This window comes from Corvus kubaryi, unplaced genomic scaffold (assembly GCF_017639235.1).
Source record: "Corvus kubaryi isolate FWS band 111438036 unplaced genomic scaffold, C.kubaryi_AGA036_p1.0 37172, whole genome shotgun sequence".
In the NCBI taxonomy this organism is placed as follows: domain Eukaryota; kingdom Metazoa; phylum Chordata; class Aves; order Passeriformes; family Corvidae; genus Corvus; species Corvus kubaryi.
The window spans coordinates 1,479,181-1,501,292 of record NW_024581047.1 but is presented as its reverse complement, the minus strand read 5'-3'; the positions used below and the strand labels follow the sequence as shown (position 1 = coordinate 1,501,292).

General features: G+C 38.5%; 1 protein-coding gene across 12 annotated transcripts in view; it reads right to left on the bottom strand.

Moving 5' to 3' along the window:
- Nucleotides 1–517: 517 nt before the first annotated feature.
- CIB2 (calcium and integrin binding family member 2) overlaps nucleotides 518–22,112 on the bottom strand; it is a 40,863-nt gene continuing 19,268 nt past the window's right edge. For 11 of the 12 annotated variants that reach the window (XM_042021850.1, XM_042021851.1, XM_042021846.1 and 8 more), the window contains 4 exons: nucleotides 15,441–15,552; nucleotides 7,548–7,695; nucleotides 7,254–7,449; nucleotides 518–1,622 (listed from right to left, as the gene is read on the bottom strand). In XM_042021850.1, coding sequence (XP_041877784.1) covers nucleotides 1,601–1,622; nucleotides 7,254–7,449; nucleotides 7,548–7,695; nucleotides 15,441–15,530 — 456 coding nt within the window. In that variant the 5' untranslated portion in view covers nucleotides 15,531–15,552 and the 3' untranslated portion in view covers nucleotides 518–1,600. The remainder of the gene's footprint in view (nucleotides 1,623–7,253; nucleotides 7,450–7,547; nucleotides 7,696–15,440; nucleotides 15,553–22,112) is intronic. The other variant, XM_042021849.1, reaches the window with a different exon arrangement.

The window sequence follows — 22,112 nt, the reverse complement described above, 5'->3', positions numbered from 1 at the left end:
ACTCAATCAGAAATTAATAGTAGAATTGATTTCTGTTAATTTTAACTTGGGTGAGGGAATTCAGTTTTTAATTCCTTTATCCAAACAGAAATCAGTAGGAGGAAGCATTAAAATGCCATAAACATCACTGAACATGATTGGTCCAAGATACATATTAAAAATAAATGTTATTACTAACATGCAAGTGTCATTTTCACTGTGCTGTATACCTTGAATATCCAAAATTTCCATTGAAACTTTTACTGTACAATCATAGAGCTAGAGAAATATTTCTTCTTTATTCATAGTGTGTAATCTGAACAGCAAACTGCCCTGCAAGCTCACCACACAGAAGAGTTTCCAAGGTAGATAAGCATCTCCATCCCTACAGAAATAATAAAAGGGTTAGGTTCTCTACTTTAACAACTTTCTGTATAACACATTTCATCCTTTGAAAGATTTAACTTTATAGTAATTGGAAAAATGATCAGAAAGGAAATTAGTTTGTGGTCAGCCTAAAAATTCTCAAAGCACAACAGAATGCTTCAAAAGTTTTAATTGTGATGACTTTGATACAGAAGCCATGTAAGTGACAGAGCCCTTCCGTTGACTGTTAGAACAGTAATTAATACACATATGATTGTCTTCAGGCCCCAGTACCTAAACAATACTGGAAGTAAAAAAAAACAAACAAAATGATCTAGCTGATTTCCAGCTGGAGGGAAAAGAGAAACATAGAACTGCATTCATGCATTTTATGGGAGAGATTGCATAGCTTGTTTAGAAAGAAAATGTCTTTTCATGTCCTTAATAGTAGTTCTGTGCTTCTTCAACTTCTTCATGAGTTACAGATGACTCTGTTCCTCCATTCAACATTATCAGCCCATAGAATGGTAAAATGCAGGAGCCTCTTGGAGAATAAGGACACAATTTAAACATTTATCTTGGGAAGAAATGAATCACATATGCAGTTATCATATACAAAAGGCAAATATTTCAAGTTTTATAAGGACACAACAATCCATAAAATATTGGTTGAAGGTAAGCACCAAACCCAGCAGTTGCCATTTCGGTGGCTGAAAGGCAAACCTGGGCTGTGGTTGTCTTCAACACCAGGAGCTTGATCTTGACTGCAGTTCTTTCACCTCAGATATTTTCCATGCAAGATCCCCAGCTGTATGACACAGTGATAGAGGCATCTCATTATTTAAGGCCCATGCTTTCTTTCAAATACTCTTGGAAAACACACCAAAGCTAATCTTTCTCTCAATCTTTTTTTGGTTTTTTTTGCACTTTTAAGAGCAGTATTAAATATTCATAAATATAAAAACTACGTGGAAATACCTTTAATAATATTCTGATTCTCACTGTAAAAAAAAGGGGGGGGGGGGGGAAGAAAAACCACAATCCAACAACCAACCATCTTTGCCAGAGTGCTTGGCCAGCAGTGAAGATAAAAATGTGACTGTTCCAAATATCCATTAGATCACATGATGCTTCTGTCTCTTTGCGGACCAGAATTATTTCAGTACTTTCTGCTAAGTTCTAAGAAGCCCTCATTAGAGGACCAAAGGCCCTGGAGTGCCTGAGATTCAGAAAGGCTGGACTGGCAGAAACATCTTCAGATTCTTATGTGGAAAGTACTGCAAAAGAAAGAAAAATATTAAGACATACAAACACATCTGTCACTATGCACAACATTTTCCTTTAAGTACACAAAGGAAGGTGTTGTGTAAAAAAATTTTACTTTCTTCTTTCACACTTTGAGAAGATTTAAATTTCATGCGAGAAAATTTCATCTTCTGAAAATTTTAGCTCAGGGGCCAAGCTCAATACCGGATTAAATCAGGTGTAAATTGCCCAATTTATTGGATGTCAAGTAAAGCTAAATGTTTCCCAATGGTACTTTTGCTATGGCACAGCTCTTGGGTTCTAAACAAGACAAATTAGGCAGGTAAAGTTTTTTCTCTTGTTGGGACAAAGAGATCCTGATTGTTATCCTCTATTTGCTCTGTGATACAGGCAAGCAGAATGTCTTACATCTGCCACAAGTCTTCAGAAGAGTTCCTGAGCATCTCAGAAGGACAGGGAGAGACAATTTAAAGAGGGTGTGCTGAAACCTCACTGCCTATAGGCAGCAAGCTCTGTTCTCTGTCATGACAGTATCAACTGTAAGTTTCTTTCCTGAGTGACTAAAATGAGAAGAGACTATTATGTATTTTTGTATGTAAATTCTGCAATCTTGTTGCCTACTCTGAAAGAAAACCTTTTTGGAACATTCGAGAGGCTGAAGGGTTCTGGATGCACACTTTTTGGATTTTGTTTTACCAAAAGAATACTCTAACTTAATTACAGCTATTAGATTTGAATCAGAAATTCACTAAAGGACACTTGTGGTGTGTATTTGGAGGACATAAAATTTCATATTCACCATAGGGACCTTTGTCTCCAGGAATTTATTCAATCTGGGTGACAGTAAAAGATATGCTGTATAGCAGCCTGGCACACCAGCCTAAGTACTGTGAGAGAAAGCAGATAGTGATGCAAATAGTTTACTAGCACTAAGGTTTTTTAAATAAAAGAATTATAAATATCTTGTTCACAATTCAAGAAATGTTTAGGGACTATATTAATCCAAGCTCTTAAAAAAATAACACCCATACAGGTAATATCTAGGAGCTAAAAATCCATAACATTGTATGTGAAAATATTTGAGGCATGACTCCTCAAAAAAATCCATCAAAATCCACCTAACTGGAAATCTATTTCTATTTTGAATAGCCAAAATTTCCGTTGAAACTTTTAGTGTACAACCGTACAGATAGAAAAATATTTCTCCTTTATTCATAGTGTCTAATCTGAACAGCAAGCTGTTCAGATTAAAAAATTCTATTTTTTTATCAGAGTGTCACTTTGGCCTTTGAAGATTCAGCTTTTTACTAAGAAGCAGCTGAAATACTCTGTGAAAAATACTGACAAAAATTATTTCCTTCCACTGTTTCATTGCTAAGCATCTCTTGCCAGTTAGTCGCCAGTTCTACTATTAGTCCTTAAGAACTAATTAATCTGTATGTTGGGACAGTCTCATGAGATGCACATTCCCTATAAGGGACCTTCCTTTACTTCAGCATTTGGTAGGATTGGAGTCACAACATGAACTGGTGTATGGGCCAAGGCCCACAAAGGTTTCAGAAATGCTGCATTTCCAATGCCATCATCTTGTTTAATGTGTTGTTTCCCTGTCTAGTTCTGGCAGCTCCCAGGTATTACTGATGCCATATTCCTCTCAAACCCCATTACATACTGTTACAGCATGCTTCACCCTCAGGCATTCAAATAAGCTGAAACTTGGATGATTTATAAAACAATTTCCTGTGCAAAACGTAACCAGTCTTGTAGAACAGAACACTCAGCTAATGCCAGCTCAAACTGCCAGTGCTTCCATTAAACTACAAGCAGCTTCTTAATGATAACAATTTTGAGTGAAATAAAACTACTGGGATCAAATTTTCTGAACTAGTAACTGTCATTATCATTTACAGCTTAGTCCAGCTTCTGGGATAACAGCCAGCTGCATAGATCTTCCCTGGTTAATGATTAACAGTGTTTTCTTCTAGTCTGGAAAAAATTCCTCAACGACAGCAGTGCAAATCAAGCAACAGACTTTACTGCATCTTCATTTGCCTGACAGCAGCACAAAACTGGCAAAGGATGTCTGTAGGAGATTAAACCTACACAGGGTCATTAAGTAAAGGTTTGAGAAAGGAGCGATGAGATAAGAAAAATCAGTCAATGTAGAGTGGATGAATTTCAGCTCATACCAGGTCAAAGTCTGGATCATGGTGCCAAAGTTAACGCCTGCTGTGTATGTTAAGTAGGCATGATAATTTGACAGCTTAAAAGAACCCCAATGTGTGTAAAAAAAAGTGCTTTAAAACCTGAGTACACATTGCTATAAGAATCTGGCCTTCAAAGGTTTTCCACAGAGTAAAGAAGGTATTCCTCCTCAGCAACTTCCAATCTCATGTTAATGATGATGATGATAATTTACAGCTGGATGAAAGCTCTCACTGTTTGTCACAAGCTGGGTGAGCACCGGTCCTATGTAAGGGAGGAGAGAGAACAAAGCATTCTATGGCTTTGTACAGATCACCTGCTCAAGCAATGGCAGAGCCAGGGATAAAACTTAACTGCCTGTAATCCTACATTTCCTCCTTTTACAATATGAAGAGGTGGCTTTGGTGGGGAGAAAAGGGAAAAAACAGAGTAAGAAATCCTTTACTACAGAAAAAAATCATCCAGGGCCTTGTAAGTTATTCAGCATTTTCAAAGGGCTCACATACCAGCTGACAGGAGGGTATTCTGGGATCAGATATTCAGAAATATTGACTGTCCAAGGCTTCACAGCAAAATCCCTGCAAACTGCAATTACTCAGCATCTCCAATTGCTTACTGGCAATCATTTTCAATGTGGCTATTGCTTTGGTTCCTAGGTGTTCTATTTTAACAGCTGCTAAGCGGCTGGAAGTGTAAATCATTAGACTCCTGTGCTTCCTTGAATTTAAATTCTGGAGTGCATTCAACTGAGCACAAAAAGTGGAGATATGCAAAAACAAATGAAATTGTGACTGTTTCTGGACACTGCTGGGTTGGTATTTCTTCCACATGTCTGCTTAAGATTTCAAGTGGACAATTTATTGTAGGTGAAAACATGTTTTTATATATTTTTGCAATAGTAAGAAGCTAGTTCAGTTTACCACTGACATATAGGGTTGGTGACAGGTCTGCTATTAAGACACTTCCTGTGCTTTGCATGCTCTGTATTAGATTACGCAGTGAAGCTGCACAGCCCTGCCTGCCCTTTGGCTGCACACAGCCCTAGACTATCACTTAAGACAACCATTACAGCTGAAGACTCAGAAGAGAAGAACATGAGAGGCCAGGAATAGAGCTGGAGATTAATTCACAAAGATATAAGAAAGCATTGTTTCAGTAACTGAATAGGTAACGTGTCCGAGACTGTTATGGCACAATTGAACTTCATGAACAGGAACTGGGTTTTTTGTAGTGAGAGATCAGCTACAGGAATTGCACTCTTGTCCCATGTCACAAAGTCTGTCACATGCTGGCAGGCACTGGCTATTGCCACAGAGTGCTTGTTTAGGTTCAGTCCCAGTCAGACTTTGGTGTACCTATTGTGGCAATAAACTTCTATGAATCCATTCTAAAAGTCAAATCACTCTCTCTCTTTAGAGTGCAACATTTACACAGTATTTTAAAAATTAGAATAAGTTCCTCAGAACATGAAGTTCAGTACTAACAAATATGTCAGTCTGTGATGCACTGCATACAGGAAAAATAGGACTAAAAATGTCCTAAAAAAATAAAATACCTTTACAGGCAAAATGAACAGTAAACCACAGTAAGGCAGAGGTATCAAATCTTCCATATAGATCGGTTTGGATAAAAGTAGTCTCATGATCCTGTCACTTTCTTTTCCTGCAGCTGTTAACTGTTTAAAACAGAAACCAAACTAGAGAACCTACACGTTCTCTTCTCAACTCTGAGACTTTTTTTCATTACACTCTCATTTTCCAATATAGCTTCAAAGACACATGTTGCTGAACCATGAGAAGCATCAGATTCTTCAGAGATTCTAATATTTTCTTTACATATATTTCCAGCTAAGAAATGGTTTTCTTTGTACTGTTATCCCCATAGAAGCTGCTGTTATATAGAAGCTGCCTGGTCAGAGGCTCTAAACCAGTATTTTGGTTAGGAGGTGGAAGGAGACCCTTTTTTATGTCATTAGGAGCTCTTAGGCCTGAGGACTTCAGAGATGAATTCCATGACCCAGCTAAACTCCTGAACCTGAAAAGAGGGAGAAGATTTCTCTTGAAGCCAGGGATGCAAAACATCTGCCTTAAACATGCACATTGCCATCTCAGACATGCTTCTTGTCACAAGCATGGGTCCAAGTATGTGTGTTTAAACTGAGCAACTGGATGCTCAGTCTTCCAACCCTTGGCAGCCTCATCCTTTGATTTCGTTGGTACTTTCCACTTTCTCTTACCTAATCTATAGTACTTCACATCTCAGTTCATCCCACTTTTTACTCATCATGTTGCCCTGATGAATACCCAGATCAGTGGCTAAATCAGTGGGAAAACACTCATTTTCACTCATTTCCTCATCTTCTCAAAACATCACAAAACTGGAAAAGAAGAAAAATTGTGACAGTCATTCCACTGGCAAACATTCCTCTCTGCAACTTTCTCAGGAAATGACTGGACTGCATAGCATCCTCAGCTTGGAATTCTCAGTCAGCAGTTTGCAAGCCTCTACAACACAGCAGTAAAGTCAGTCATGGCACAGGAAACTTCTGAAATTGCAGCTTCTGCTGAATCTTCAGATCTGCCTTCAATTCTTCACATTTGATCACTGTTCTCTACTGGATTTGTAGGTGCAGCAGAGCCTTTTGATTGATTAAAGGAAACCCTACCTGACCCCAGCAGCTTCTACACAAATAGCAGTATAAAGGAAATGTTTTCTTAGCTGGAAATATCTGTAAACAAAATACTAGAATACCTACTGAGCTGAGCCTCACCATAATGATGATGTGTATCTTGTTCTGAAAGGGTTTCCATTGATACACTTGATTAGTCAAGGAACACCTGAAATGTATAAAAGACTTTCACATTAACTTTGAGCGTCTCCTTTCCAGAAGCTGATGTTTCTCAAGGTTCACAGGAATCATGGGCTCCTGGCTTTGTTGTCAAACCCTTTAACGTCTTTTCTCAGAAACTTAATTCATGAAAGAAATACTATTCTGTGTTCTGCAGGACACTTTAAAGTTCTTCAAAAATCACTCTCACTCTCTCAGATCAAACAGATCAATGTGTTTCCATGTATATTTGTAACATGTATACAATATTTACACACATTCCTATGCAGACAGCTGGGATCCTTGCTATGGGCTTAAGAAAAAAACGAATTTGAGCTGATAACAGATCAAAATATTTTCCTGAACCACAGCAACAGGGATGGAGGGGCAGGGAAGGTGATAACTAAAAGTCATTGAATTCTGAGTCTTAAATTAGGAGAGAACTGGAATATGCCCTATAAAAGTAAACTGAGTTAGGTAAGACGTCATCCCCTAGTCAGATCTCTAGTAAAATACTTATGTCTGACACTTCTTGTATTAGACTGCACAGTGATATCCTAGAAAAATACCTGGAAGTATGCAAGAGACTCGCTTTTTCTTAAAATAATACCTGAGAAAGTCCGGTGCCTTGGAAATCATGTTTTCAAAATCTGCAAATCCTAATTTCCCATCACCATCCATGTCAGCTTCTTCTATCACTTTCTCGCAAACCAGAGTGATTTCCTCTGCTGTCAGCTCTTCCCGGGTCAGCTTATTGAGGGTTTTTTCCAAGTCTGCTTTACAAATGAAGTTATCTGTGTTAAAATCTAAACAACAGAAGAACCAAAGATCACCAAGAGTCCTACTTGTTTTACTCCAAACACAAAAAGCACAAAAAGCACACCAGAGCACCCCCATACAGTACCATAGATCTTAAAGGCATAGATTGCTTTAAGCTCTCGGGGAGCCATTTCACTGAGCACGGAGAACATATCCACAAAGTCATTGAAGCTCAGGCTCCCCTCTCCATCTTCTGAGAAAGACTCCACAATCCTTTCTTTGAAGGGATTCTCCTGTGAAAGACATATATAGATGGGTATTTGGAAGATAAAAAAACCTGCAGACTTCCTGATAATGAATATTTAATTGCATGGTTGGCTCTTTGAAGACAACTTTTTCTTTTTTTTCCCAAAAATGCATCAAAAAATTTACATTTGTATGCTTTGGCAGGAAGTTTCAGCAGTCCTTGCTACTGCATAGTAGCACTTCTGGCCTTTTATTTTCTCTGGTACACGTCAATGTCCAACCTGTGGTTGGACTATTAAAAATCCCAGAGATTTAAATGAAATTTAATCTCCACAGGAGATGATCCTGAGATCATTTCTAGCACCCTAGAATACAACAATATTCTAAAACAACAAACACACAAGCAAGCATAAGAAAAGCTGCTTTATTACGCCGAAAGCCAAACCAAATGTTTTTATAGTAAAAACCCAACATCTTTCTCACAGCTATGTAAAAAGCCTAACACTAATTTGTAACTGTATCTATAAAACTCTGAAAATCAATTCAATTCAGTTGAATAGGAACAGAACACAAACATCACTTGGGCTGTGAGCAGCATCTCATCAAAGCTGTGCTACAGATCTTATCTGAAGCCAAGACACTGATTAACATATTGATCCATAAATATAAGCAGCTGTTGTGGTGCATATCAAGTTCACTATTTTTAATATGCATACAGCATTTTGTTTGGCTTTAAAATGAGAAGTACTGTGAAAGCTCAGAAGTTCAATCATATATCCATTTAATTTCCTTTTTTTTCCTGTAAATTTAATTACCCAACAGGTATTCATAAACCATCCAATTATTTTAAGTGAAATTTCAAAAACCAGCTGTATTTGAGAGACAAATGACCAGAAAATGTTATTTTTCAGTTTACTTGAATTCTTTCTTGATAATTCACACATAGAACAAAAGCATCTATAGAATACATTTTTGGCATAACTGTGGAGACTGAAAAAATAATGGCCAGGAGCAAGACTGTTTTAATGGACAGGTGAAGTAGGGACCACGGAACCGTAGGCTCAAATGACAGCCCATTAAAGTAGTCAATACTAAATACAAATTCTCCTGCAGGGTTTGATGACTGAAGAAATTCCATGATAGGGAACAGGCGTACAGATTTCAAAGGACAGGAGATTAATAAGTTCACTGTTCAGATGAAGACAAAACCAGGCCAGATAAAACAAAAATAGAATAGAAAAGAGGGGTTCCTGAAAATAAAAAGACAGCTGCCTCAAAAACCAGCAGGGGCACATCTCTCCAGAGCCTCAGAATGAAAAACAACACCCCAGAACCAGGCAGATGGCTGAGAGAACCTCACTGTAAAAGGATATGCAGTGATCACTCATGTCTCGTGAATGATGTGTAGGTACAGCAGGTGTGCATCTGTGGGTACTGCTCTGGTTAAAGTATCTCACTTAAATGCCTGGAAATGTGCCTGGAAATGTTTGTGGAATATACATTTACCTGTTTGTAGGATACACGTGTACCTGTTTGTGAGATACACACACAGAGACATGCAGACAAGAACAATTGGTTCTATTGTTTCAAACTGCCAGTTTAAAAATAAGCCAAAGTAAGATTCATTTGGGTTGAAATATATGAAAAGGCCCATTTTCTTCCTAAAAGCACACAGAAATGGTGTGTTATATGTTTAATATTTGAGAATGCCAAATATCAGAATGGACATCAAAACATGTTAGAAATTTATTTTTCATTTCTAAAATGCTGTATAGCTTTCTTTGGAACAAACCCGATCAGAAGGAGGTGGCATGGTAACAGCAGTAAACTGACATCTTAGAGGCAGCATTGGGTAACCAACCAGGTGCACACAGATGCAAATATCCCTATCAGCAGTGAATATCAAGCCCAGGACTTTGTGCATTAGAAAGGCAGGATCTCACTGACTCAATAAGCATATTGCAGTTGCAAAAGATGAGTTACTTATTTGGCATGTCAGAGATCTTGAAAATACAGATGAAAATTAAGAATGAATTAAATGGACCTAAGCATACTTCTTAAGTAACTCTTTGCCAAATGGATCTCTAAAACCAAAATGAAAAATAAAATCTTTCCTCATATTGATTTCTTTCCTTTAACTTTCTCATATTATGTGTCTTCAGGCAGTATATCTGTGGCTTACACAATGGAAAGTATTAGCTTACCTTCACAGATACTTTTCACATCCTTTCTGTAATTTCATTACCTCTACTCTAAAGAGCACAGATTAGGGTTCCATCATATTTAAAGGAAGAGCCATGGGGGAAGGGAGCAAAGGAGAAAATGATATTGTTCTTTCCTAGATTGCTTTCCCATAAGCACTAATTGTTGAAAAAAGAATCCTTTTAAAACTAGAAACTTACACTTGTCTTAGAAATCTTTTACTGTACTTTCATGATAAAAATGAGAGAGGAGACAGAAACAATAAAGAATTGCTGTAGATACAAAAATGCTGCTAGCAAGGATTTTCTTGCTATTTTCTAAGCCCGTGAGAGACTTTTCTCTCTCACAGAAGAGGTAGCAGAGTATGTAAACAACCAAACACCTGCAGCCTTGAAAATTCTTGTTTATGGTACAGTAGAAAAATATTTTGACAATGGATGTTTTAGGATTTTAGCCAATCACCCCAAGGGGTGGCTGATCCTTTGTCCAATTAGACTATGAAGAAAAAAGTCTATAAAAGAGTTTGTAAAATAATTAAATAAATCAATCTTGCTGCACAATTCCTGCCTGCTGGATCTTCTCTCCTCCTCCTACGGCTGTGAGACATGGTGATATACCCTAGGGTTGCAATAATAAATTGCTATAACTGAAAAACAACTCTGCTGTTTTGCAGATTGATGTTGTGCCATCCATCTTTGTAAGGAATACTTCTTTTACTCAGATAGTTGTGTTTCTGTGCATTTTTAAATCTCACACAGCATCTATTCCAACATATAGACTTATAACACCTTACAAGAAAACACAACCATTTGTTTTCTAACAAACTATTACAGAGTTTATTCCTGAGATTGCAGCTAAATCACCTGTTATATTCCCCTGTCCTCTAGTTTCCATCCCAGACTCTAGGAAAGCACTTCAGTGGCCTTTTGCCTTATCTGTTTTGTAGCTTCAGGAAATAATTTCAAGCATCCAGTCCTATTCCCACAAGCTGACTGCATTTTGGAAATAAAAGGTTTCAAGTGAAGTTTGAAGATAGGCCAAAATAATTAGGTTGGAGATATGGAGAGTCATTACAAAATGCTACTTAATTCTCATATCCACAGAAACACAATGATGATACTCTCTTTTGTATTTGAATGTAAGTCCCCACTGACTTTAGAGAACATATCTCAAAGCACAAAGCAGTCTGTTTTGCAGACTACTGAAAGTCTGAATCCTTTTGGATGCTTTAATCAGGACTTTTTCAGCAACAGTAAAAAGCTAACCTTTCTCAAATTTCAGGAGTTATTAAAAAAACCCCAAAACATTAACTGCTATTAGACAAACATTAATATAAAAATGGCTAAATTGTTCATTACCAAAGCTCCATAGGAAAGACTGGTGCTTTAGAAGGGAAGTATAATAAATCCAATAGCAAATTGTTCCTGGAGCAAATAAAAGCAAGTTTCTTTGCAGGGTTTTTTTCTTAATTTTCTTCTTCCTCAAAATCAATAACTTGGGTTTTATGTGTCTGTGATTATATTAACGTCATCAAACTTCTCTGCAGTGCCTGCAGGGTACTGTTTAAGAAACTCCTGCAGAAACTAAGGCTAAGATAGAGCTAAATTGATATGTTAATGTCTTAAGAGCAAAGACCATTTCGTTCTGTCAGAAGACAGAAGCACAAGCTCAGCAGTGACTCTTTACTGAAGTCAAAACAGCCAAATAATGAACGATTCTGGCTGTGTACAGAATTGCTTGAATATTACAGAACTTAACAGTACGTCATGGGACGATAAGGCATTGTGACAAGAACTGATTCCTAACTGTGTCAGGGAACTGCACAGACAATGCTGCAGATTCTCAGGGAGGTGCAGGTCTGGGGTTTGACAGAGAGAAAACAGCCCTCACTTATGACACCTGGAGCACACACAGTTGAGATGCTTGGGTAAAAAGGGACTTCACAGAAGCAAGGAGAGTGGTCTGAAGGGAGTAAAACATCCCATCATAACTAGAAATAGCTAACAGAATGCAGCCAAGGATGTTAAGATGAGCTAGAGGCAAAGATTGGCCAGAGTAGGGCTGGGGCTTGGGAAGAATAGCACCCTGCTCTCTCAGGTGTCATTTCCCATTACATGGAAAGCTTTGAACCTGAAGACTCACTGAAATCACTTCTAAAACCTCATCCTATTAACACTGTAGGAAGTAGTTTTATTTTGAAGCAACTTGCATGCATTCATGTTTAACCTTACTAAAAATAGGGTGCTAACATTAGTTCTGAAATGTGCAATGGAGTCACTGTTCCCTTTGTGTCCTTCCCGTCTCCTGTCTGATTCCTGTGCCTGCTGCCCATCGCATTTCAGCAGTGGATTTATGAACTACCTCCCTCACTCCCCAGCTAATGACAAGGCCTGCGAGGATCAATGAAGTTCCTGTGTGAGCCAAAACCCAGAAAGCAACAGACTGTAAAGGGAGTGAAACAAAAATGGTTCCCCTCCAGGAGCCCTTTGCTGCCCAATTCCTGAGAGAAGGATTGCTCAGCGCTGCAATACCCACAGACAGCCCACACTCTGGGGGAAGAGGCAGACAATTTGAGATGTGGGTATGGACACCCACCCACTGCTACCAGTCACAGGGGTCTCTGGCACCAGGTTATATTGCCACCTGCAGCTCTGTGGAAATGACAGGCATAATGTGACTGAAATCAGTTTTAATTTGAAAAAAATATCACTTTTGCTTTCTCACTGATCCCACACTGAACAGCCAATATCATGGCTACAGTTTTGCAATATTAATTACTGCAATCTCACAGGTGTCCAGATGCCCCAAAGTTAATTTATTAGACTGGTGCCTGTGTAACCAAGATTGTCCAAATTAGAGAACAGAGACTGCAATGAAACTGATGGACTAAAGTAGCTCTGTTAACTTCAGTGTAATGGTAGACCTAATCAACTTAAAGTACCTTTCCCTTCTTTACTTATTTATTTCTTGTCCCGACTTTCAACTTCTAAGAATCAGGAGTTAGTGAATAATTCATTACCAATTAAAGTGAATGACCATCAGCATTTTTTTTCCTTGAAACACAAAAAACCTGGCTCAAAACATTAATGCATGAGGTAAAGACCTTTCTTTATTGTAGCAGAATCTAATTTAGAAAAGTGCATTATTGATTCTATCCGTTTGTCAGAACCTGCAGTGGTATTGAGCTCAACATTGCCAGTAACTAGAAATGTAATGTGTATATGAAAAAAACCAGGTGCATTGAAATTAGCACTAATTTTATTAGAATTCAATAGACATTCAGGTCATTTATTTCTATTTTAAGATGTAAATGTTGGCTTTGTCTTCACCTTGATGAAAATTTACCGAAGAAACGAAACACCATAATGATTTTTTAGGCAGTCTGGTCAAGTTGCAAAGGTTAAATATTTTCTTTTTCTTGGTATATGAGCTGGAGTTAGTACGTAGCTCATATAAAAAAAAAAAAAAACTCTTCCCCCTCACCCCCATCTGCACAGGTGCACACAAGATGCTTCATGACCAAGATGGACCCCAGTTTATAACAAAGATCCCAGGCATTTTAGTATCTTTTAGTGTCAATGCTTTGAAAGAGTTACGGAATAAGACCTAGTCTCCTCTTACTGTGATTTTACTGAGAACAAGCTCAGTAGCTATTGAAAGCCCTTTTCTCTGTGAGCTCCTAGAATTCCTGAAATAAATTGAGTGGTTTGACACCAATATTTCTAAGGTTCTTCTACAGGCTTATGAGACCTGAGAGAGGATCTGTATAAAATTCAACACTAAATTTGTCCTGTTATTTTCATAAAGTCAAGTTCCATTACCCTGGAGACATCTTCTAAAGCAGTGTCAGAAAGGCTCATAGACTTGTGGTGCGAGAAGATAGATTATGATCCACTTCATGTATGGAAGTCTCTTAGGAAGTCTATCATTACCACCTAAATTTGCTAAGCTAGCAAGATATGCTCCTGTATCTCAATCTAAATATGATCCTGTATAAAATTTCTGGTTTGTACATCAGCTTAAGTACCAGACCTTCCATCTCTAAAGTTCTCATAGAATGAACTGTTCCTTAAGTGTTCAGTCCTGTATCACTGAAGCCAGAAAGACTCTGTATGATCATAATTTCTCACTTCCTTTTCTAAGCTTAGCCTTGATTTGTCACAAAGCAAATCTCTGCCATCTGGCAGTTAAACTCCGAGGAATCAAAGAACTGTGCCAAAGGATTTCATATTGTGCTATCAAGATCCCATAGATGATAATGTAAACCCTAAGGAATACCAATGCCATTAGAAAAAGCATATTTTGCTGAAGAAGCCCGTGCTTACTGTGAAAAAGAATTCTAAATTATTTCTCAGCTTCTTCAGAAACATAAGCTGTCCATAGGCATCTGCTGAATCAGAGTTTGAAGAATAACTGAAGGATAAAACTTTTCCAAGGTTTTCTATTGAATTAAATGCTTGTATGTGTTTAATGTTTCCATTTATATGAAATGCTGGTCAAGCACTTTTTAACAAACATAAATCAACAAAATGTGCTTCTTGTTCAATGAATTATGTTGTCCCAGAATCAAACACACAACAAGTGTGGTATTAAAGGAACAAGGAGTTCCGTGAACTTCAACTTGAAATCTAATTTAAATGTTTTTCATTTCATGTTGACTTAGCGTCCTCCACAACTGAATTTCTAAAGCACTGTTTCTGCTTGTAAAATATCAGATATTTGAAAAAAAAATACAACACTAAGGAAGAATGTCTAGATCATTAAAATTATGTGACCTTGTATCAATTGCAAGGTTTTTATCGCATTGTTCTTAAAAAGCTTAATAATTCTTCACGCAGCTATCAGATTGAACACATAGTTGTTTCCACATAATAGTAATTTATAGCTATCAATTGATTAGCATACATAAAAAATAGACTGTGACAAAACACAATTCAATGAACTGTTTAAAAAATAAATGCTAAAAATCCACATTTGTCCTGTTAAAACCATATTAAATTGTTGAATTGAGAATAAAAATAAATATTGTCTCAATTTTTTTTGCACTGATTGCTTTATACCTACTGCTTCTCTCATTTGCAGTTACATGGACTGTTTCTCCACTTCCTATCATGTAATGTCTCCATGAAAATGAAAACTCCTGATAATTAAGAAAAATAATATTAATTGTGCTTAGGTAGCTGAGAAAAAAGGGGAAAACCTTTACTTTTTATTAGCAATATTCTGCATGCTGCTAGCAAATTTCCTATGAACACACTGAGATAAGAACTTCGGATTTCTAACCAGTTCGTCACACAGAGATCCCTGGGGAGGATGTGGCTTCTATGGGGGATATACACAAAGGGCAACGATAGCTAAATTTAATTCTGTTTCCTATTCATTTCCTTTAACATCTACCCCAACTATCTCTGCAAGAAAGACATTCACCTAAATATTTTCCAGTTTCTGGGTTTGGTTTTGCCCTTGAACAGTAGCAGGAAGGGGAAGACCTCAGCATGCCAGAGTGCTTCTGGATATCAATCTTGGCAAAAAGTCTGGCAGACGAGCTACAGAAGTTAATATACCGTTTGTAAGCAGTCAGAAGTGATACCTTTAGCTCAGGCATGTTTATTATAAGCTGCATAGGTAGTTTAACATCTGGGTCCTTTGTATAGTCCATGGGCACAACGTTTGGTGCCATTTCATGGTATCGGCCGTGCAACCTGTAAACAAGCAGAAACAAACAGCCAATAACCAATTTTAAATAACCAATTCCATTCAGACAGTAATCAGATACAAATTTGTCTTGCAGCTCTAATTGTTGTTTTCAGTGCACAAGTATGAGCCCACCAAATTCCCATCTTTTTGAAAAGAAGAGGGCTTTGATGCAGTATCCAGCATAACTGCTACCAACAGCCATGTGTTCCCTGAGGTGTGTAACTGAGCAGTGTTTCACACTATGTGTATGTAACGTTTAGGCACTGCCTAGGCATGTGCACAGAAGGCCTGAACCAAGGCATGTACTATAAAATGCAATTCTTATCATATGTGGAAGCTTAGCCTTACACCTAAATCATAAACTGCTTAGGGCAGAAAGTGGTTCCTTTGTCGTGTCCTATGTATTAACAGAGTGTATTCTGATCTCTCAGTAGGTCACATGTACTACTTGTATATATTAAAAAGATGTATTTTGTGACTTCTTTTCCTTTTAACAAAAAATCCTGCCTGCTCACTAGGCATACTAATGATTAGATATAGAGATTACCATGTTGTGACAGCAGAACATAAAGAAAGCAGTAATACAGAAAGCAATGCCTCAGCAACCCCTTCATTTTCCAGCTTTAGATGCAGCAGCCCCACAGCCAGCCCCACACTCAACTACTTCAGATTCCTGTGTGTAAATAAACTCAAAAGCTATGAGAAAATAATCTACAGGCATCTATTTTCTCATTATTATGGTGTGCCACAAAGAACACATGAAATGAAACACAGAAACACATTTTTTCTGCATCGTAGGAAACTGATGTCTTCTCCCTGCACAGCAATATTTTGTGCCATACCGGAAACTGGATATCCACTGATCTAAGCACATTTCAGCTGCTCACCACAGCTCACCCTGACATTTCATAAATACTGTGTAATTCAAGATGCAATAGCCATTTCCCTCGCTAGCAACTGATTTCTCCATTGTAAGTAACAGCTACAAAGATGCTTCTAAATACAACAGAAAAAGCAGCTTAAAAGCATTTAAAAGAAAGCAAACCTTTCAAGTCAAATATCCATCTAAGGGCTACCTTCTTTTTTAAAATCTAGAATACTGAAATGGTGTTCTAGTCTTCAACAAAATTAAGCACTCATTATTGGCAAAACTTGATCGTTGTGGACAACACTTCGAAATTCAGGAGCTGACAATCCCTGCTTATTTTAACCACCAAGATTTGCTTCTATACTTTATCTAATATTAGATTTGTCTCTTTATAACATGCAATATCAACACAAAGTACACCTGTCACTTCTTGCTGACAGAATTCACTATCTTGTCAATCTGTTTATACTGAAGTTCTGCCATACCCTTCAGCAGCTGAAAGAAGGATACTGTTTCCAACTCTAGACTAGACTCCGCTAGAGTTGTCTGGGAGACAGGCACTGGACACAGAAACGTGAAGGTAATTAACTGCAGATTTGAGGGCAGCTCTCATATCCTGTTTTCCTCCCAGCTAACTCTGCCATTAATTCACCAAATAAGTCAAAGATCTGTAGATGTAAGACCTTTCCACCTGAGTGGATTTCACACTAAAGCATCCAAATGAGTCTGTGGGAAGTGGCTCTGATCTAACTCTTGCAAACTAAATTACAGCAATAAAATACATCTTTCACATGCTTTTATCTGCAAGGATCCAGCAACTCTATTTGTAATAGCCTTATCACATGGCATGATTAACATTTATGACAGTGTAAAGGGCCATAAGATTTCTCTATACCCAACATATAGTATGTTGCACTTGCTCCATCATCCTTTGAAATAAAAAAAAACTCTAACCAACCGAACAACCACAAAATACAGTAACATCTCTTCCCACTGGAAGATCGTTGTGCTGAAAGTTTCTTCAGGGACACTATGTACTGTTTTATAATAAACCGGATTGCCAATATCAAATGCTGGACTTTGTAGAAAAAATAACAGACCTGCTTCAGCCTCTTAAACGGATGCCAAGAAAACCACCCATCACAAGGAACACAGTCCTTTGTGCAGGAATTCCACCAACACTCCCATTTGGTTGAATAACTTATGTTACATTTTGGCAAGGAAACAGTGCATGTCTGATCAATTACTCTGTAAGACAATGTAAAGCTCAGTAGACATTTGGGTTATTTACACCCATAATCCTCCTGCCTGTATGCAATACCTCACTACACCTTGTAGTGTTGTGCACTATGACAAATCCTGTGAGTCAGACTCAGTTACCAGTTCCCAAATGCTGCTCTCATTACTGACTGTTCTCTCACATCTCTCAATAACATTAATTACTAACTGCAAATAGAAAAGAAACAAAGCTCTGGTAAAGGCTCTGATACTTCTCCTGTTTTTGTAGAAGCAGAAGGCTCTTCAGGTGACCTGAACATATCAGAGCTGTTGTGACTTAGAGGAAAGGCTTCTTGTCATTTTACTCAGCATGCCCTTCACAAGAAGGATATCTGAAGACAACCTAAAGCTGCTTTCTCTATCTGTTCTAGACACAGAAACATTTATTTCTTGTCAGTCCTGTCTGAACACACGCAGATTTGGAAAAGTTGCCATTATCATACAGAGACCATCATGTATATTCAGAAGCCCAAGACCAACCTTACTGTCTTTGCAGCAGTAACTACTACAGATCCTGCAGCTGTATTTCCTTTAAAAGATTCTTCTGGATGCATGCAGAAGCATTTTCCCATTCCTGGATGTGCTCTCTTTGTCAGCAGGATTCCTTATTTACTTTGCATGGAAGTAGGAAAGGAAAAATTGGCAGCGTCTTCCCCGCCACAAACGAGAGTGGGAGGGAATGTGGTGATAAATTCAATGGCAAATTTCATTTACTTATGATGCTCTGTCCCCACAGGTGCTGGTATATGTTTATGCATCATGTACAACATTCAAGGATTAAGGCTGTGATTCTGTATCACTTTAATCCAGTCTAAACCCAGACTGCTGATCTGCCCTTGCAGAAATTTGAAACCCACCAGGCACTCATGCCCCTTGTATAAGCACTAACACTTAAGAATGTGCAGTGAAGTTCGGGGATCTGATGTGTTTGAAAATATAGAAGTTTTCACAGTCAGCTCCTTGAGCTTACTGAAGCAGTTGCAACAGCAGTGGAAGAAAATGAGGGTTTAATTTTCTATTAAATTAATCAATAAAGTAAAGGCAGAACAAGACTTACCCCTGTAGAGAGCAGTAGTTTTAAAATCAACTCAGCTGCCCATCAACCAGTGAAAACAAAAAAAGCTGTGTTCAGAAAAAAAATCCTCAAAACAGTTTTCTCCCCACAGCCTACTTTTGATTGATGCTAACTTTCATTCTACCACTTTTTACATGGCAAAAAAGGTGGGTCAGAGTCTGTTCTCACTTCTCAAGGGTGAAGCATCCTGGAGTCAGCGAGGGTGACACTGTGGGTATTTGCTGGACACAGTTTGGGATGTCGCCAAACTTACAACAGAGCCTCCAGCTCTACCTGAATAGATCTGAAAAAAGATATTTCTAAGCTTACACCCTGCAGCAACCATTTAAGTTCACTATTGAGCTTTGGGAAGAAGTCAGACTGTACCCAAGGTCACCAGTGTGTGTGTTAAAACAAAACAGCTCTTCCTTGGCTTGGTGTGCATTCATCTCCACCATTAAATGTAGTGACAACACATTATATAGCTGGCTGGGCTGCCTTTTTAACAGGCACACTGCTGAAAACAAAAGATAAAAGCTTGCAATGGCTCACTGATTAGAAATAAGTAAAGGCTTTAAAGTGGCCTTTAGAAATGAATAAACATCTCCCCAGTTCTGGTCCCACAGCCAACAGTCACTTGATTTATGATGCAAGGGGAAAACATTTTTATTCAGCAATATATATCCTATTTATTCCTAAATAAAAGGGATGTATTCAAAGACTTGTACATTACAATCAAGACCACCTCAAAGAGTAAATTCTAGATTGCTCAGAATTGTTCTGCATGCTCAGAAAAGAAATAAAAAATGGCTTAACTAGAGCAGTGAAACCAGACAGTGAGTGCTGATGGACAGTCGCACTAGGGGTTCACAGCAGCTGTGGTATGATCTGACCACACACAGGACGGAATAACCTGTGCCAGCAGCAGGACCAGAAGTGCCCAGCTGCTGTTCAGCTGCAGTTCAGCTGCACTTTTGGTTATTCACCATAATCAGAGCTATAGGCTCCGGTCCAGATGCCAGAGCTGAACAGAACAGCTGGAGAAGGACTTTCTATAATACACAGAGAAGAATTCACCACTCCAGAGACAAGCAGGAAAACTGACAAGTCAACCCAAAGCCCTGGAAAGAGGCAGGTCTCAACAATCAGCCTGTCCAACCACCTGGAGACTGAGATGGCTAGAAGTAAAAGAAGCAACAACATTGAAGATGGGATTGCATGGAATGCAGGACAGAATGCACAAATGGGAACTGATTTACAATCCTTGCTACAGAGGCTGTAGCACTGTACTGATGCAAATCAGTGAACTGCACATGCTCTCTTGTCCTGCAGTGCTTTAATGGACAGATGGGGAACAGGGCCAGACAGACCAAAATCTACAAGTCTGCCACACAGGGAGAAAAAGCTGCTATAGCTCAAAGAGAAGGAGGTTCTTTAATCTGGGCCTGAAAACCTGAGGAAGGAAGGGCCTTTGGGGCTGTCAGCAACTGATAAAGTACTTTCAGGGTCTCAGATTTATGCCATACTTGCACAAACTGTTTTTGCAAGAACAAATGTAAAATGTTGCACATGATAACTGAGGCATAAATCTCTGTACTGCACCAATTCCTTAGTGAATTATTGCTTTCAAGGATTGCAAGAGGTTAGAATAGTCTATTAGAGAAGGGGGGTCTACCATGTGAAGCAAAATGACAGGAAACATGATACAAGGAAATACAGACAGAAACTGAAACCACAACTCACTAAATCGCCACAGTTCAACAAACAGATAAAGAACAGAGAGCAATGAGAAACACAAGCAGGAAGAGTTGAAAGCTGAAGGAATTCTGTTACTGATATGCCTTGTCCCTTTTATGTTTTCCACTTAAGTTATTTTCATTGTATCAATAAAATACAATAACTGGACACAGAAATCAGATTTATAAAAAGGCAGCATAAGATGAGAAAAAGTGGATAGATGAGTCTTTTGCTAGTTTTTAGTTAGCATGTAAAATATTTATTCATCTTTGCAATTCAAAATGAAGCAGCACAAATTAATTCAAAAATAATTCAAAAGAATACTAGATAAATATCCTCCCAAATCATCTGCAGTAAAATTTAAAAGAAATTGCAATAAATGCTTTTGGCAGACAATTTATAATACATTTATTCTAAGTCTAGTCATAGTTAGGAAACCTCTGACTTTCAGTACATGTACTCTACTGTTCCCAGAATTATGTGATGCATACTAAGTATAGATAAAAACACTTTATAATGTTTTCCCTTCCTTGAAGCAGCACTCAAAGCCCTGCTCACGGGCCTCTTTTCTGCTGGGGATTCAAAGAATCACAGAAGGACTGAGGTTGCAAGGAACTCCTGGAGATGATCGGGTCCAACCTGCTGCCCAGCAAGGGCACCTGGAGCAGGCTGCCACATGCAGATGGGTTTTGAGTATCTCCAAGGCTGGAGACTCCACAACCTCTCTGGGCAGCCTGTTCAGCGCTTGGTCACCCTCACAGTGTTTCCGTATGTTCAAACAGAACTTCCTGTGTTTCTGTCTGTACCCACCACCCCTTTTCCTGGCACAAGCATCTGTCTCCTTTGCACCCTCCTGATCTCAGCTCTCTCAGCCTTTCCTCACATGAGAGAGTCCTCAGTCCTTTATGGCCTCAGTCCTCTCAATGGCCCTTTGCCAGACCCTGGAGCAGCTCCTTATTTCTCCTGTACTGGGGAGCCCAGAACGGGACACAGTACACCAGCACTCCAGACAGATCAACGCTGGCAGGGATCCTGTCCTCTCAGAAGCCTTAGCAAAACAGGTACAATCTGACTAAAATATAATATAGGAAAAGTTTATCAAACAGAAATGCAGGAACTGCCTATAAGTCTTTTTTTTTTTTCATTCACAGAGGATGCAGAAACATTTTTAACAACAAGAATAGTAACATAATTAACAAGATCAATAGTCGCTTCAGGATATACATTCTTCGTGTATGTAGTTTCTTGCCTAAAACTCAGGAAAATTCCCAAGGGTATAGAGTTCCCCTCAACTTCATTCTTTTGGCTGGTGTTTTTTCCCACAAAGCTGACATAGGGCAAGTCCCCGTTTCTGCATACAAAACTTCAAACTCTTTAAAAGAAAAAAAGAGGAGCTGTGTTCTAACTCCTCCTTCCATTTATGTAGCAAGTTGCTCTACAGGCAGCTGCATCCCAAGCAGTTTGCTGCATTTGTGCCCTTATAAGGAAGCTTTGCAGACACTCGAAGGAAACCACTGCTTAATTCTCTGGCAGATTTCAGATTTAAAATCCAGCATTTGGGTGGATTAGCTACAAGGGCTCCTCTCACCTCACCTTTCATCCATCAAGAACAAGCCAAGGAACAGACA